The 16,317-nt window shown below is 48.2% G+C and overlaps 1 protein-coding gene across 2 annotated transcripts in view; it reads right to left on the bottom strand.

Annotated features, from left to right (window-relative positions):
* Window positions 1–556: 556 nt before the first annotated feature.
* Window positions 557–16,317, bottom strand: part of LOC106561151 (tetratricopeptide repeat protein 28) — an 84,725-nt gene continuing 68,964 nt past the window's right edge. Inside the window, exons 10-37 of one of the 2 annotated variants that reach the window (XM_045688998.1) lie at window positions 16,121–16,317; window positions 15,658–15,811; window positions 15,388–15,559; window positions 15,068–15,236; window positions 14,711–14,871; window positions 14,121–14,609; window positions 11,352–11,571; window positions 10,756–10,836; window positions 10,528–10,653; window positions 9,913–10,039; window positions 9,674–9,783; window positions 9,313–9,442; window positions 8,823–9,068; window positions 8,586–8,739; window positions 7,830–7,949; window positions 7,314–7,464; window positions 6,999–7,178; window positions 6,609–6,803; window positions 6,183–6,514; window positions 5,829–6,076; window positions 5,570–5,694; window positions 5,395–5,472; window positions 5,105–5,264; window positions 4,898–4,974; window positions 4,014–4,143; window positions 3,707–3,814; window positions 3,010–3,569; window positions 557–2,860 (exon numbers count right to left, since the gene is read on the bottom strand). In XM_045688998.1, coding sequence (XP_045544954.1) covers window positions 1,517–2,860; window positions 3,010–3,569; window positions 3,707–3,814; window positions 4,014–4,143; window positions 4,898–4,974; window positions 5,105–5,264; window positions 5,395–5,472; window positions 5,570–5,694; window positions 5,829–6,076; window positions 6,183–6,514; window positions 6,609–6,803; window positions 6,999–7,178; window positions 7,314–7,464; window positions 7,830–7,949; window positions 8,586–8,739; window positions 8,823–9,068; window positions 9,313–9,442; window positions 9,674–9,783; window positions 9,913–10,039; window positions 10,528–10,653; window positions 10,756–10,836; window positions 11,352–11,571; window positions 14,121–14,609; window positions 14,711–14,871; window positions 15,068–15,236; window positions 15,388–15,559; window positions 15,658–15,811; window positions 16,121–16,317 — 6,344 coding nt within the window. In that variant the 3' untranslated portion in view covers window positions 557–1,516. Of the gene's footprint in view, window positions 2,861–2,949; window positions 3,570–3,706; window positions 3,815–4,013; window positions 4,144–4,897; window positions 4,975–5,104; window positions 5,265–5,394; window positions 5,473–5,569; window positions 5,695–5,828; window positions 6,077–6,182; window positions 6,515–6,608; window positions 6,804–6,998; window positions 7,179–7,313; window positions 7,465–7,829; window positions 7,950–8,585; window positions 8,740–8,822; window positions 9,069–9,312; window positions 9,443–9,673; window positions 9,784–9,912; window positions 10,040–10,527; window positions 10,654–10,755; window positions 10,837–11,351; window positions 11,572–14,120; window positions 14,610–14,710; window positions 14,872–15,067; window positions 15,237–15,387; window positions 15,560–15,657; window positions 15,812–16,120 lie in introns of both variants that reach the window. The other variant, XM_045688992.1, reaches the window with a different exon arrangement.

The following is a 16,317-nucleotide window of genomic DNA, read 5'->3' as shown; positions in this document are numbered from 1 at the left end:
TACCATTTATTTTAAATGTCAACTGCAATGGGGGGGTATGGACGTCCCAAGGATCCCGGATAACATAGACCGATGGAGAAGGGACGATTAATACATTTTGGTATTTGTGATCAATAATATGTCATATGTGTTGTGTGACATATATCTCTGGTTCAAACCATAAAAATGTCAAGGATTCCAGAGGTTTCTCTGGGCAAGAACTATCCCAAATAGCAGTACAGGTAGACAATATGTTTCTAAACCAATGTCACTTATCTCAATATTATTGGTAATACAATCATTACATTTCCATAACCAAAACCTGTATATGGGTTTTGCTCTAAAGAACCAGGATGTCACCAGCCAAGTCCTCACTTTCAACAAGCATCATCACAGGCACACCTAATTCCATCTCTTACCGCTATGGCAAGCTTGATCAAATTCTTATTTTATAGTCTATAAAGTTGATCACACTATAAATATCATGGTTGAGGGTTCAGTTTTGTTCACGAAGACAGGAGCAAAGTCCAGGCCGGCAGTAATATCCCTGTTAATAACCATTCAAATGAGACATCAAGAGAGCAAAACTTTTTTATTGAAAAGAATTTACTGAGAAAAAACTGAGATGCATCTGCAAAAAGTGTTTTAAAAAGACATTAAATGTTTCAATAGTAAGAGAGTTCATGCTTTCAGACTGACACTCCATTTACATAGGTCTTCTCACATGTCTTTTCAGCAATTTAATAAAAATATGATATATTTTTATTTGTGTACTGTTTGCTTTTTAATATATAATACATGTAATACTGATGACAAAACACTGGATTTAATTTACAAAATAAAATAACAATATAACAGTTACAATCCTTTATAATAACAATTAACAATAATTAGATTCAAATAAATCATACATTTTATTGTTTTAGATAGAAAGTAAAAACACCATTTTTGTATTTTCAGTCATCGTAACAGTCTCCGAGCCTGAGACAGAGTCTGAATGTATTAAGGTAGGAGGAGGCATGGGGACTACATGCTCTGCTGTCAGTGAGGAACCATAGGCACCATAACCCAGGGTTATTATTACAGGGTCCTATCTGACCCTCTGGTCCTTCAGTGACTGCACTCTTCTCCTCTATGATCTAGCACTGATCTGTCCTCCCCACTAGGGGGCAGTCAGTCACCGTAAAGTGCAAATCGGAACTTCAGTTTTGGTGGTCCCCAGTGGACCTTCTTGCTAATGTAATGTTCAGTCCCTTTCATAGGTCGCAGCACAGCTAGTAAAACCCACCAGAAGAGACTTAGAGTCAGGAGCAGATATCTAACCATATCTAACCATGAAGAGTCTCTAAACCACAGCTTTCCAACCCTGTTCCTGGAGAGCTACCAGGTTTTCGCTCCAACCCTAATCTAGCGCACCTGATTCTAATAATTAGCTGGTTGATGAGCTGAATTGGGTTAGTTACAACTGGGGTCCATTAAAAGCCTACAGGAGGGTAGCTCTCCAGGAACAGGGTTGGTGAGCCTGCTCTATCCCCTCTCAGCATTTAGAGGAGGGGAAGAACTTCCCAGGCGAGGGGAACTTGAAGCCATTCCCAGAGGGCAGTTTGACAGGGTGTGGGGGTGCTCCAGGACAACCTCTCCTGGAGGAGTCAGTAGCAGTCTGAGGAGGAGGCGCCACTGGTGGTTTTGAACCCAGCATTCGATGTCCGTTAAGCGGGTTGGTGGGGCTCTGGGGCCCTTCAGCGTCCTGGTTCTTGTTGGTGGACCCATGTCTTGGAGAGAGGTGGAGAAGCCCCAGGACATCTTTTTGGACCGTGCTCATCTTCTTCCCCCCATCTCGGAGCACTCTGCCTGGGCCGGGAACCTCCTGCCTCTGGGTGGCATTGGACCAGAAGGTTTTCAGGTTGTGGATGGCCTGGACCCTCTCGTCGACCAGGCCTGCCTGTTTCAACCGGCGCAGGCCAGGGGTTTCAGCCGGGCTGGAGCGGGATGCGGTAGAGCCTGTAGAGGAGTAGGAGAGGGCAGGGGAGGGGGCCAGGGAGAGGGCTGGGGAAGGGGCCAGGGAGAGGGCAGGGGAGGGGGCCAGGGACGGGAGGCTGCCGGCTGGAGAAGGGTGGCCTGAGCTGGGGGAGATGGAGATGCTATTGGGGGAGTGTGAGATGTGGGGGGTGTAAGGGGAGCTGGGGTATTTAAGTCTGAGCTGCGCATGGATGTGGGGGTCTGGGGTTCTGGAGGGTGAGGGGTGAGAGAAAGAGAGGGAGGAAGAGACGGAGGATAGGGCCGGGCTGTTGTAGCCGGAGCTGATCTTCTGTAAGGACGAGCAACGAGAGGGGGGTTTGGGCCTGGTGGAGAGGAGAGGGGTGGAGATGGGTGAGAGAGTGGCAGGGAGGGGTGAGAGAGGGGTGGAGATGGGTGAGAGAGTGGCAGGGAGGGGTGAGAGAGGGCTGGAGAGGGAGAGAGGTGAAGCCCGGGCCTGTAGGCTGGCTCTACTACTGGGTCTGCTGAAAGCGCTGGTCTCAGACGAACGGAAGCCCAAACCACCTCCAGTGGGGGTCAGGGGGGCTGAGGTGGAGGTGGAGGAGGGTGTACATTCTTGTCCTCTTAGCCCCTTCTCCCCTCCCCCATTGCCTACCCTTCCTGTCCTCCCCCTCTGGAGGCTCTCCAAAGCCTGCATGTGGCTCTGGGTCTCTTCCAGGATCCTGGTGGCCAGCTCCTGGGGGTCCAGAGGGGTGAGGGGTGGCTTGTCTTCCTGGGACTTGACGGTGCTGTCTGTCTCTGTACTGGACTGGTCAGACTCAGAGAGGACCGCCTCTGTACTGACCACCTGACCTTCAGACAAGCTCTGAGAGCTGGGGAGGAGAGGAGGGCGAGAGATGTTTAACTTCATGTGACAAGTTGGTGAAGTTGCGAACAGTTAAAGCAAACAAGTGTCTTTTTAGCCTAGTAAGAAAAAAAAAAGCAACAACTTACCCCTGGGACTTAACGTGTGTGTTAGGGCTGGGGGGGTATGTCCAGGGGGGGCGGGGGGACTTTGAGCGGTGAGGTGGGAGTGCTGACACTCCCCTTGGAGGAGATCGAGACGGGGTACCCCCTCCCTGCCGCGCCTCCCCTCCCTGCTCCTCTAATGTGTCTGTGTCCTCCAGGGAGGGGTAAGGTGTCACACTCCCTCCCCCCTCCTCCCCCTCCTCCCAGAGGCTCACTGCTGATGATAGAGAATCCTTCATACTTATCCTCCCCCTCTGTCCCTCCGCCTACTCCTCTGTGATTCGTTAATCTGTTTCTCGACACACCTCCTGTGTGTCGGTGAGAGACTCCTCCGCGGTGCCGCTCCAGTTCCTGCTGCCGTGAACGCTGGCTGATGCCATCACTTCCTGCGGGTTCGGGGCGGGACAGGAAGCTGAGAGAGGAGGCGAGGGAGCTGAGGCTGTAGAGGGAGATGGCGTCGCATGAGAGACTGTCTGGGCCGCCAAGCGTTGGCGAGAAGGGAGGCTGGGGGAGGTTAAGGGGGAGGGAGGCACACTGGGAGGAGGAGAGAGACTCTAGAGATGAAGAGCTGTCCAGGCTGAGGCGTCTGGGGAGCTCTGTGGAGTCTGCAAGGGAGAGAGGAGAAGATGGAGAGGTGAGACAGGGGTAAGATGAAATGGTGAAGCACACTGTAACTATAGGAAGTCCGGATGCCTAGATACTGTAACAATGTAGAGTTTAGAGAGGACTCGGAGACTCTTACCAAACAGTGCCAGTAGAGATTGCAGAGCAAAGTGCATTGTCCGTCTGCAAGCCTGTTTACCCGTCTTCAATAGCACCTCCTCCTGTCCTGCCTCACATAGGTCAAAACCTGGAGGGAAACAGAGAAGGGAAAAGAATGACACACACAGCTCATGCTTAGGCTTTAGCTCAATGGGCTAACACAGTCTTGTGACATGCAGGAGACCTGGGTTCAAACTTGACACACCCACACTGGCTCTCAAAAGATTAGATTGGCCGCCACTGCTATTATACAAGTATATCTACCGCTCAGTGCGGTGATGACTCACCCAGCGCAGCCAGGAACTCATGACAACCAGGAAGTCTCCACAGCTGGACACTAATGGACACCTGGATGGGAGCCAATGAGAACTCCTGCTCCTTGTCACATGTCTGTTGCTGAACCAATACCTGGTGAAGCTGGAGACAGGGAGAGGTCGTTTATTAGGTTATCGTAGTTTAGGTTACTTCCGTCTTGTCCTACTTTTTTGCCTCAGTATGAGTTTCTCATGCCAGAAAGATACAACACACAACTTACCATTACCACCATATTTTTAACAGCCTTCAAGTGGTGGGTAAGAGGAAGAGCGAAAGAGATAGACTTAAATTGTTAGGAGCAGACCATTAGAAAGTAACAAATCTTATAAACGAAGACTACGCAGGGACTACCACTATTTATAAGCCCTAAAAATCCCAGAGGTTATGATGATTTTGATATTGACCCCATGCAAACATTACCAGGCCCATCACATGCATATTCAAATAATATTTCTGGGGGAGCCACTTTTGTGAAACAACCAAACTGGACAAGCTCCCAAAGTCCAATTTATTCATACATGATATCAAGTTGATTCATATAGATGCTATTTAAAATACTATTAACATGGATTATCAAGTTATTTGATTCTAGATTTTAGGACAATTGGGGTTATCAGAAACTCACGTGTAAAAATAATTTGATGAATCTTTTTAAATCTGGCCTTATCTTAGTAATAGCACAAAGATATGTCAAATCAGGTAATGACACATTTTGATGTTTTGGGGTGATTGAAACGCATCAGAAAGTTCAGGAAAACATCAGGGATGATCATCAAACAATCTTTGTGTATGATCTTCTGAAATAGAGCGTACAGCACGTCAATTAATCAGTGTGTCTGTGTGCATTGAGGCCTACCTTGTTGATTAGCTGTTCTCCAGTCTCAGCAGCAATGACCAGTTTACAAAGGGCCTGGAATGCTGAATGAGGCAGACCTGGATGACAGAGAGGATTGATTGATTGATAGTTTTCCATGTTGGGACTGGAGTATAGTGCTGTGCTGACAGTCTCGATTGGTTGATTATTTGGTTGAATGATTGATTGACTAATTCATTGATAGGTTACCTAGTAATGACTGCAGAGTGGTGCTGCAGAGCTGCAGCCGGTCTCCAGGGTCGGCCATAGGGAAGAAGACAGCAGCGGGGAGACCACTGCCGGTACCGGGACAGTCTAACCGGAACCCCACGGCTGACAGCAGGGCCTGCCATCCCGGTACACCACCAACCTGGTGGATTCATAGAAAACAGATATATTCATTACGATAACACAGAATAACTAAGTAATGAGAAAAACCAAAGACCTTACACTGAAGAGCACACACACACGCACGTATGCAAACACACACACATACACACCTTGTTCTCCACACTCTGCTGCAAGGTGTACATAGCATTACTCTGACCACTCTGTATACGCTGGAGAGACTTCTCAACCTGAGGGATGGAGGGTAAATCACATTATTAGGCAAGGTTCTTTAAAGTCTCTTGAATGGACATAGGCGAGATGGCAAACATTGTCCATGTTTATTACCAGGTGCAAAAGTACTCTCAGGGAGTCTCTAGCCCTCTCAGGGTATTGGAGGATCTCTGCCAGAGCCTGGCCAATCAGAGACGAGGGGCTGTTCAGCTTCACATCACAGCCAATCAGCATGAAGCCTGTGAGAAAACAGGAAGAGGAGTGAATAATGTGTGATGTTTGTGTGTGTGTGTGTGTGTGTGTGTGTGTGTGTGTGTGTGTGTGTGCGTGCGTGCGTGCGTGCGTGCGTGCGTGCGTGCGTGTGTGTACTAACCCGCCCAGTTAGAAGGGTGTGAGAAGTGTGTGCTGCTCTGTAGAGTCTTCATGGCCTCAGTGAGAGCTGCACTGGCCTTGGTCCCATTCAGCAGCGCCGTGTAGAAGGTGTGTGTGAACACCTTGGAGGCTGCCATGGGAACGGGCCACAGTGACACACACACACACTGCACCCCCGCCGCAAGGAAGGCACGGGTCAGACCCACAACCCCGTCAGCTGTCACCCTGCTAACACACTCCTGGTACGACCTGAGTGAGGAGAAGAGAGATAACAAGTTTATAAACGTAGGCGTACGGCATAAAAAAATATAAAAACCGCTTGGTTGATAATTAGGTATTTGTGTGTGTGGCTCACCCCAGCACCACCAGTTTGACAGGCAGTCTCAGGTCCAGTATGTCTGCCGCAGTGAGCAGAAACTCCTGAAGTGGTGGACTGTCACAAACACTCTCTGCGTCACACACACTTCCTCCGTCCTCGCTCCCGTCCTCCCGTGCCTCAGTCCTCGCTCCCACATCCCCAGTCTCGCTTGAAAGCGATCCCCCACACGGTGCACTCTCCTTGGGCCGTGTTCCCGAGTCCATCCCTGGATCCTGGCTGGGGGAGAGAACCAGGGCCGCCAGCTTCCAGGAGACATGAGTAGCAACGTGAACACACTCTGCCTGGCCCATGGCTGCTATCACACGGTCCTAGAGAAGAGAAAAGAGAAGTGAGGAGAATGTTGCCTGTTTGTGCGTCTCAACAAATCACAGGAGTAGAACACACATGCTTTATTTTCAGTACCTTGGTGGCCTGTGTTCCAGTGAGGGGCTGGCAGCCCAGCAGTTCCCCCAGGCGGAGGGCCTCGTCGTGGGCAGAGGGCAGCGGACCCCACAGCCAACGCTCCATCACCCTGGAGGGCAGGCGTGGAGCCCCTACCACTGCAGTCATGGAACCCCCACCGCTGTAGAGGAAGGGGGCCCCGCGACGAGGGTAGGACTGGAGGTGGGGAGGTGATGCAGATTTAAATGATTGATTGGTCAATGACACAATTATCATTATGACAGCATGGTTATCAGTATATTGAATTGTGCCGGTTGTGCTTTTGTCTTATATTGTGTGTGTGTGTGTGTGTGTGTGTGTGTGTGTGTGTGTGTGTGTGAAATTTGAGTGTGCGCTGTACTATACACGCACCTTGGCTACAGGCCCCAGGCTCCCTATAGATGGGACAGCCAGAAGGTTGAACCTCTCATACAGGTACTCATTAGACGAGCTACCTTTGAGCAGAGCGAAGGGAACCAGGTACAGCTCTCCCTCTAACACCAACACCAACTGTCTGTGTCTGCCCACTGCACCACTGCCGGGCATCAGCACCTAGCGACAGACGGAGGAGGGGAGGACGAGAGAGAGCGAGGATGAAAGAATGAGTATAGGCAGATAGAAGATGTAATTCGATCTACGTCAAATGGTAACGCGTGTCTTACGGTAAACACACACACACACACTTACCCCCTCCATAGGTGCAATGAGCAGGTGGTGAAGTGCTCGGAGGGGGGGTTTGACGAGGGGGGTGGGTGGGGGTCTACAGGGTAGAGAGGGGGAGGAGGTCTCGCTCACTGGAGACACTGTAGAACTGACCAGACCAGAACTCCTACCATTCCTGTAGAAATATGCAAAAAGAGGCTTTTTTACATTACATTTTTTTACATTTAGCAGACGCTCTTATCCAGAGCGACTTATAGTAGTGAATGCATACATTTCAATTCATTTCATACATTATTATTATTTTTCCCATACTGGCCCCCCGTGGGAATCGAACCCACAACCCTGGGGTTGCAAACAACATGCTCTACCAACTGAGCCACAGGGCTTGTTGTTGTTTAACAACTGGTGCTGTCTACAACAAGTAGATATGGCATAGGATCATACGACATGACACTCTCTCCATATGAAACATCAGACTTTATTTGAATGGATGTGAGGCACGGTGACGTTTCAGTCTTTCTGCAGAAGACACCCACCCACCTGTTGAAGAGGTTGTTTCTGGAAACCATACGTAGGTAGCCTGTAGGGTCGCTAGCTGAGCTCAGCCGTTCCTCAAACTGCTGTTCCAACAGATCCCCCGCTTCGCTCTCTGTCTCACCTCTGTTACACACATGCATGCACGCACGCACGCACGCACGCACGCACGCACGCACGCACGCACACACACACACACACACACACACACACACACACACACACACACACACACACACACACACACACACACACACACACACACACACAGTAAGGTGCTGTTGGCTAGGGCAGCAGTACTGCAGTGGTTGTCAGTGAGAGGAATTTGTGAGGGGGAACATTTGCTGACACAACACAGAGGTCCATGACAAAGTAGCCTGCAGTGCTGGCGCCGATGGGAGCTGCGTGTGGTATTCAACTTCATTACCCTCCGAGGTGTGATAGTCTCTCTCTACTTTATTAAAGATTGTTTGGCGCTTCACTGACGGGTAGCCAGTGTGCAGTGTGTGTGTGTGTGCAGTGTGTGTGAGAGAAAGCGAGAGAGGCTGTGAACTCCCATTATCACTTGGAGGGGTGCCACCTCTGAACAAGCCCATCCATTCTACGGAGGGAGGGAGGGAGGGAGGGAGGGAGGGAGGGAGGGAGGGAGGGAAAGACAGAGCACCGAGCCAAGCGATAAAGAGCGCTTGCAGTCTATCAGTGAAGCACTTCACAATATTTGAATAAAGCCAAGACCATCGCAAGGGCAAGACACACACATACCTGCTGTAGTAGTTGTCTACTCCCAGAGCCTCTCTAGCTGCAGTGATGTGCTGCTCCAGAGACTGGCAGCCACTAACTCCTCCCCCCTGGATCTCTGAGGCCTGCAGCTCGGATCCTCCCTCACCCAGGTACACCTCGTGGAACTTCACTATACCTGCACACAACAGAGGGTGAGGGATTTAGAGGTGTGTGTATATGTGTGTGTGTGTCTCTCTGTTTAAGTGTGTATGTACCTACCTGTGCCTGGTGCCAGTAGCCAGCTGTAGAGGTACCCTGCGGCCAGAGAGAAGTACAGCACCAGTGACTTTTGACTGTTGACCGTATCCAGGATGTGTTCTACGGTTACCGGGGAGTAAGGGTCAGGGGTCGGGGTATAAGGGTCAGAGGTCAGGGGTTGGTGACCCTGCTGTCGCTCCACCAGGAGGTCGGCGAACGCCCGGGTCCGACCCCGCTCTGCCACTGCTAGGGCCTCGTCATAATGACCTGGAGAGGAGAGAGGGATGAACAGAGGGATGAGAAGAGAAGAGAGAGAGCGATAAGAGATGGGAAAGTGCAAGTAGAGAAAGAGAGAGAAAGAGAGAGCGAAATAGCGACAGGAAGAGAGAGAGAGAAAGAGAGAGAGGGAGAGATAGAAGTGGGACAATAAGCGAGAGAGAGTGAGAAAGTGAAGGAGATGGATAACAAGAGAGATGACATAAAAACTGAAAGAAAGTAGAGAGAGTGTTACCCAGGCTGACGAGGATCCTCTGGAGAGCCTGGTATGATGATGTCTGCAGGTCAAACAGAGTCAGCCTGTAGTCTGAATTGAGTTGGGCTTCATGACGAATCGACTCAAACAAGGCAGACGCTCGGTACAGCTGCAGAGAGAGAAAGAGAACGCACACCTACATCACACATTCATTCACACCTGAATACACACCCATGTGGCACCCCCATCGTGATATACACGCAATTCGTTTTAATTTTAAATGTAGGGAATCTCAAAACCCCGAAGGTTAGAATCAGAGACTGCAGTTTCATAGTCAACCAGCAGGTGTCAGCAGGACTCAAGAGAAGCAACAGTAACTTTGAAACACACAAGTTGGTACCTGGTTCTGGGCCTCCTCCAGGTTGCTGCTGGCCCACAGTGACAGGCCCAGACGATGACGGATCCTAGCCTCCTCCTCTCTCCTCCCACACTGCTCTGCTAAACGCAGACCTGAAACAGAGAGGAAGAGAGAGAGGGAGTCTCAAAACATCATCAAATCACCCCTCTCCTACCCTCCCTCTTTCTCCAAAAACCATGTTTTCATACATACTCTCTCTGGATGTCTATCTCTCCTCTCACCTTCCTGCAGGTACATGACAGCCTGTGTGTAGTTCTGTAGCTCATGGTGTGTCCTCCCCAGGCTGCCGTACGCCAGTGTCTTGGCTGTGAGGTCATTATTCTGCGCTGCCACACTCAGGTGCTGCTCCTGATGACATCACCACAGACAGAAAGGTCAAGTCCCAAACCGTTTACCTGACAGAACCCACAGCAGAGAGGAAGGGTCGAAGCAAGAGGGACAACTGGGCTGTCTTCTCCAGCAGGTGGTGTTTTTCTTTTTTTCGCTCACCAACTGAGAAGTTTTTGTATGGCTGTCAATGAGAGTGTCGAATTTAGTTAACAAAAAATGTAATGGCTTATGTGCTACGTGTGTCTTACTTGATCTAATAGAAGTTTTATAATGATTACGTTGTTACAATTGACATCCCGGCAACTTTGAGAAAAAACACTTTATATCGGAGTTGTGCCTGTTGTTCCCACGAGTATCTGCCCTCTCATTGGCGAGAATGGTCCATCCTGATCTTGCCTCCTCCCGACTGCCTTCCATTTTTTAAGACATTTATTTTAATTGTTAGAGCGGCAGCTTGAGTATCTGGTCAATATAATGGAAAATCTGTGACCATAGTGTGTGTTTACCTGACAGGCCACGGCCCTTTCGTAGTTTCCCAGCGCCTCATAGGTCAACCCCAGGTTCCCGTAGGCCCTCCCCTGACTCCTCACACTTCCTGTTTCCTCCGCAATCTCTAATGCCCTCTGGTGCCACTGGAGAGAGAGAGAGAGATGGATGGATGGACAGATGGACACAGACAGACAAACAATGGACCATTGCATGGGGAATATAATAACATCATTATAAGAACCAACCTGTAGAGCTGTCTCGTTCTCTCCCATCAGCTGGTACACTCCACCCAACGCCCCGCTCGCTTCGCCCTCTAGTGCTCGGTCCTGGGAGGAACAGATTTAGAATAGAATATATATATTGTATAATATATTATAGATTTATAACACATCTATAACAGATTTATAACACACACACATATATATATATACACACAAACATATATATACACATATATATACACATATATATATATATATATATATATACATACATACATACATACATACATACATACATACATACATACATACATACATACATACATACATATATATATGTGTACATATATATATATATATATATATACATATATAGAGCGAGAGGGAGAGAGAGAGAGAGAGAGAGTGTGTACCAGTCAAATGTTTGGACGCAGCTACTCATTCAAGAGTTTTTCTTTATTTTGACTATTTTCTACATTGTATAATAATAGTGAAGACATCAAAACTATGAAATAACACATATGGAATCATGTAGTAACCAAAGAAGTGCCCCCTCCACTACAGGTATTTATTCCTCCCTCCCATCAGTCATTCACTCATTCGAGAGGTAGAAGTCTTACCCCTGCGGTGGAGGCGATGTTAAGTTGATGCTCCAGGCAGGATAGGGCTTGTTCATAATTCCCCAGCTGGCTGTGTAGGTCTCCCAGCTCCCCATATGCCTGGGCCTGGGCTTTCCTTCCTCCACTTTCTCCCTCTCCACCTCCCGATCCACCCAGCTCATGGGCCACCACCAGACGCTTCTCAAAACACACCAACGCCTGCTGGAGACTACCTAGAGATCTGTCAGGAGAGGAGGAAGGGAGGAGATAGGAGTTATTTTTGTTTAGTCCCATATCTCTCTTTGGAGCTGCTAACGTAGGCCTGCTGCTTGCTGCAGATGAGTCACTATTGCACTCAGAAGGAGCCCTACCAATTATTTACATAAATGTGACTCGTTTCAGGAAACTAGGCGTATGTCGTGTGTCACAACTTCACAGGAGAGCCATTTGAATGTACACTTTTTATTTTTATCATAATGCGTTTTTTTGGGGCAGAAAAGCATTCTGGAACATGTGAACTTTCATGTGCCTTAATAACAAACGTGTATGCCATCTGTAAATACAAATAAAATTGTTAAATTACAAGCCTAGTTGGTTTAGCCACGGAAAAAGTCAGCAACCTTCCCGCTAGCCATGATTGGCTGAGATAATGAGTGGGCTGGACATGCCGAGAGATGAGTTCGGATTGGTCTGTCATGTAGCACACTTCTGTCTATAATATGAGCTGGTCAGTATGTGTAGGTAATCCTTTCTAAAGTGGATTTGTTTTTTAAGATATCGTAGTAGAATTCCATAAGTGTTGCTCTCCACTTTCTGGAGGACCGAGTTTTGAATTCTGGCGTTTGATTGCAAATATGCAGACAAAGTTGAAAATAGAACACACAGAAGCCTGTTGTATAAAACACCTGTCTCTGGATTACATCTTCAAACTAAGGGCAACCATCTGTGACAGAGAGGGAGAAGCGTCCATCCATATATACGGGTAAGACAGTCTAGATAGCTACATTTTCAGATATTACACATTTCTAATTTTGTCAGAAAGTAGTTTTAATTTCAAGTTAAAGTGTACTGTTAGCTAGCTAGCTAACTAATATTAGCTGGCTGGCTCGCTAGCTAATGTTACATGTATGATCTGTGTAGTAATATTATTAGTATCTCAGAGCCATTTGCATTGCTAGTTATAGCCTAATGTTAGCTAGCTAACATTGAACCTTGTTGGTTAGCTACCTGCAGATTCATGCAGGGCAGTGACGTTATGATTTGGGATTATGCTTCATTGTTTAGCTAGCTAGCTACATGTCTAAACAAAAGACTCCACTATGCAAGTAATTATTTCAATAGAATGTTTATGATGTCACTGCGACAACTGTCGATAGACGTCAGTAAACGTCAGTAAACATTGGCAAAAAAGCGCAATTCAATTTTTACCAACAGCACAGTTGCAGTTGGCAAACGCTCTGGCAGTTGGAAAACGCTCTGGATACCATAAAAACAGCCTAACCATCTCTGCTAGGGCGCGTAAAAAGGTCAGAGTAAGCTGTTCTCTCATTTGTGTCTGGAAGTAGCTAGCATGCTAGCCAACGTTAGCCAGTTAGCTTGGGTGCTTGACTGCTGTTGTTAGGTCAGAATACTCGGATCAACCCTACTCCTTGGCCAGAGCGTCCAGAGTGCGCTCTGAATGCTCCGAGAGCAAAACGCTCTGAATTTACGAACGGACAATGTGACAACGCTATGAGTTTATAAACGCCCAGAGCACACTACTCTGGTACTCCAGATTACATTTACGAACACACCCTTGGTATAACCCCAGCCTTTACTCTTGAAACTTTGGTTGTTTAGTACATAGTCTCACATGTGAATCCTTATATGGGTGAGGCTAAAGCTTAAGGTGTGATAGATGCTGAATGGGTGTAGACAAACTCTCCACTAGGTACCAAAACATTCAAGAGCCATTTTCTAAAGGTTACAAGTTTATCAACTTTCAAATCAGAATTACTTTCCCATTGTTCCTCAACTGTAGTGTATGATATAACAGTCTCTACTTTTATCCAATGTAAAAAACATAATTTCAAATTTTGCTACGTAAGACCGAATCGAACCGGTTGGTCACAATTGCATTTCATATTAAGTACACAAAGTATACATAAGTCACACCATAAAACACTATGATCTCAAAACAGCAAAGGCTTCTAGTTTCCCACAGAGCTATATGTGAAACTTAAGGAAGTTAACAAGAAAACCAATTAGGCACTAACTTCAGGTCATGTTGATTTTGCTAGTATGAGATGAAAATAAACATGCACAGCTTTGGGGGAGGGAATGTAAAAGAGGCTGTGTCTGAAAATGAACATCAAGCTGTGGCTTTTATCAGTATAACTACATTACTTATTCTTTAATTATTCTGTCTTTCCCTCACCAGGGATCAGCAGAGAGAGCGAGAGAGAGAGAGAGAGAGAGAGAGAGAGAGCGAGAGAGAGAGAGAGAGAAAGAAAGAAAGAAAGAAAGAAAGAAAGAAAGAAAGAAAGAAAGAAAGAAAGAAAGGAATAGATTGAGAGAAAAGGAGAGGGGGGTTAAAAGAGAAAGAATAGAGAGAGATAAAGAGGAAGCAACAGCCAGACAGAGAGATTGAGAACGAGTGTACTACTATTGTGGACTATACTATTGTGTGTGTGTGTGTGTGTGTGTGTGTGTGTGTGTGTGTGTGTGTGTGTGTGTGTGTGTGTGTGTGTGTGTGTGTGTGTGTGTGTGTGTGTGTGTGTGTGTGTGTGTGTGTGTGTGTGTGTCTCTTACCTGTGTGCGTTGCCCAGTCCCCTGTAGGCTCTTTCCTGGTCCTGAACATGGTTGAGACTCTGAGCCACAGTCAGAAACATCTCACAGTACTTTATAGCTTCCTCAAAGTCTCCCAGAGAGTCATAACAGTCTGCTAGGTTCCCGTAGGCCCTGCCTCTGTCCAGCACACACTCAGCCCCACTCAGCTGCTCCAGCATGGCCAACTGCTGCTCAAAATATCCAATGGCCTCCTCCAGGACACCCATGTTCATCTTGGCGATGCCCATGTTGCCCTGGACCTGTGCCTCCACGCAGGCATCTCTGAGGCCCTGTGCCAGGGTCAGCTGGGCCTGGTAACACTGGAAGGCTGTGGGGTAGTCTGTCAGGGCCATGTGGACGGCTGCCAGGCGGCCCAGAGCACCACACTGCCCCCGCTGGTCGTCTAGAGCGGTGCGGGCAGACAGCTCCTGCTGGTGGAAGGACAGGGCCAGGTCGTACTGACGGAGGAGTCTGGGGGAGGAAATTTCTATTACTTCCCAGTCAATATTAACTAAAAACATATGAGAAGTTAATAAATACAATTTTAGATGCTATCTGGGCTAGAAGCCTACCTGTGGGCAGAGCCTAGCGCTGAGTAGGCGTCAGCCTCCATCTTGTGTCCTTTGACCTCCTGAGCAAGGGTGAGCTGCTGCTGGTAGAACCTCACCGCCCCGGCCACGTCACCCCGACACACACACACATCCCCCAGGTTTCCCAGGGCACGGAACACTGCCTGGACACACACACACACACACACACACACACACACACACACACACACACACACACACACACACACACACACACACACACACACACACAGCTTTAATGTAGAATCTCACCACCCCTGTCAAGTCCCCCCAACACACACGCAGACCCAGTTCACGACCCATTCCTCCAATCCCAGTTGTGTTAATGACTGTCTGTACCTGAGTGTTGTTCAGAGCCTGAGCCAGGGACAGCAGGTATCTCTGACAGTCCTCAGCCTTGCTATATTCCCCCAGGGCTTTGTAGGCCAGACCCAGGTTACAGTAGGCTTTAGCCTGGGACAATTTATCACCCAGGTCTTTAGCCAGGGCCAGATCCTGCTCATAATACCTGTCAGTAAAAAAATAAATAAAAATGACTAAGAGTGTGTGGCTCATTTTCTTCACAAAGTTGAAACCTTTGTGTAATTTATTTGGAGAGGTCGGGACAATCTTTATGAGTTATTATTATACATACAAGGTGTATGAAGAGTGTGTCCTACCTGACGGCCTCCCTGTACTGTCCCAAGCAGTAGTGTGTGTAGGCCAGGTTGTGGCAGACCTTGCCCTCTCCCTCCAGGTCCTGTAGCTGAGGCGACAGGGTCAGGTACTGCTGGTAGTATGGAACCGCTGGGGCATACTCCCCTCTACAGCAGTGGAAGTTGCCCAGGTTACCTACACTCACACAAACACACACACCCTTTACCTTTAGGAATCATTCAAGTTTATTTAATATTGTTTTGTATTACTGTGTCCATCTGTCCGTCCGTTACCTAGTGCCCTGGCCGTGCTCTGCGTGTCTCGTAGCTCGCGTGCGATGGTCAGGTGGTGCAGGTAGTGCTGGAGAGCCTGGTCGTGAGCACCCAGCGCCTGATAGGCTACAGCCAGGTTACCATGAGTAGAGGCCTGGGAGGGACGGTCATTCACCTGGGAAAGGAAAGAAAGGTCAATACCAGGGCCGAATTCAGCAGGACACAACGTTGGCCAACGTTCAGATACAAATGTATGATGCAGAACAAACATACCTCTTTGGTATATAAAATAAGGAATCACGTCAGCTCTAGTCATGGCATTTCTATCTGCAACGTTCTACAATGGTTTCATATTGAACATGGCCCAGGTGTGTGTCTGCCTCCAGTGATATCTGCTACCTACGATACCGTACAGCCTGGTCGTACGTCCCCAAAGCGCTCTGTGTGTGTTTGTTCACGTGTGTGTTCAAGTGTGCATCCTCACCTCGAGTGATATGTGCAGTTCCTGCCGGTGGTAGCGTACAGCTTGGTCGTACATCCTCAGAGCGTTGTAGGCATTTCCCATGTTCCCATAGGCCCTGCCCTGAGCAGCATAGTCCCCCAGCTCCTGGACCAAACACAGGTGGGCCTTGTGGAGCTTCAACGCTGCATCGTACTCCCCCTTCATCTGGTGGATTATAC

The sequence above is a fragment of the Salmo salar genome, chromosome ssa01, assembly GCF_905237065.1.
Source record: "Salmo salar chromosome ssa01, Ssal_v3.1, whole genome shotgun sequence".
NCBI lineage: Eukaryota > Metazoa > Chordata > Actinopteri > Salmoniformes > Salmonidae > Salmo > Salmo salar.
The sequence above is the reverse complement of the archived record's forward strand: the minus strand, read 5'-3'. Positions and strand labels throughout refer to the sequence as shown.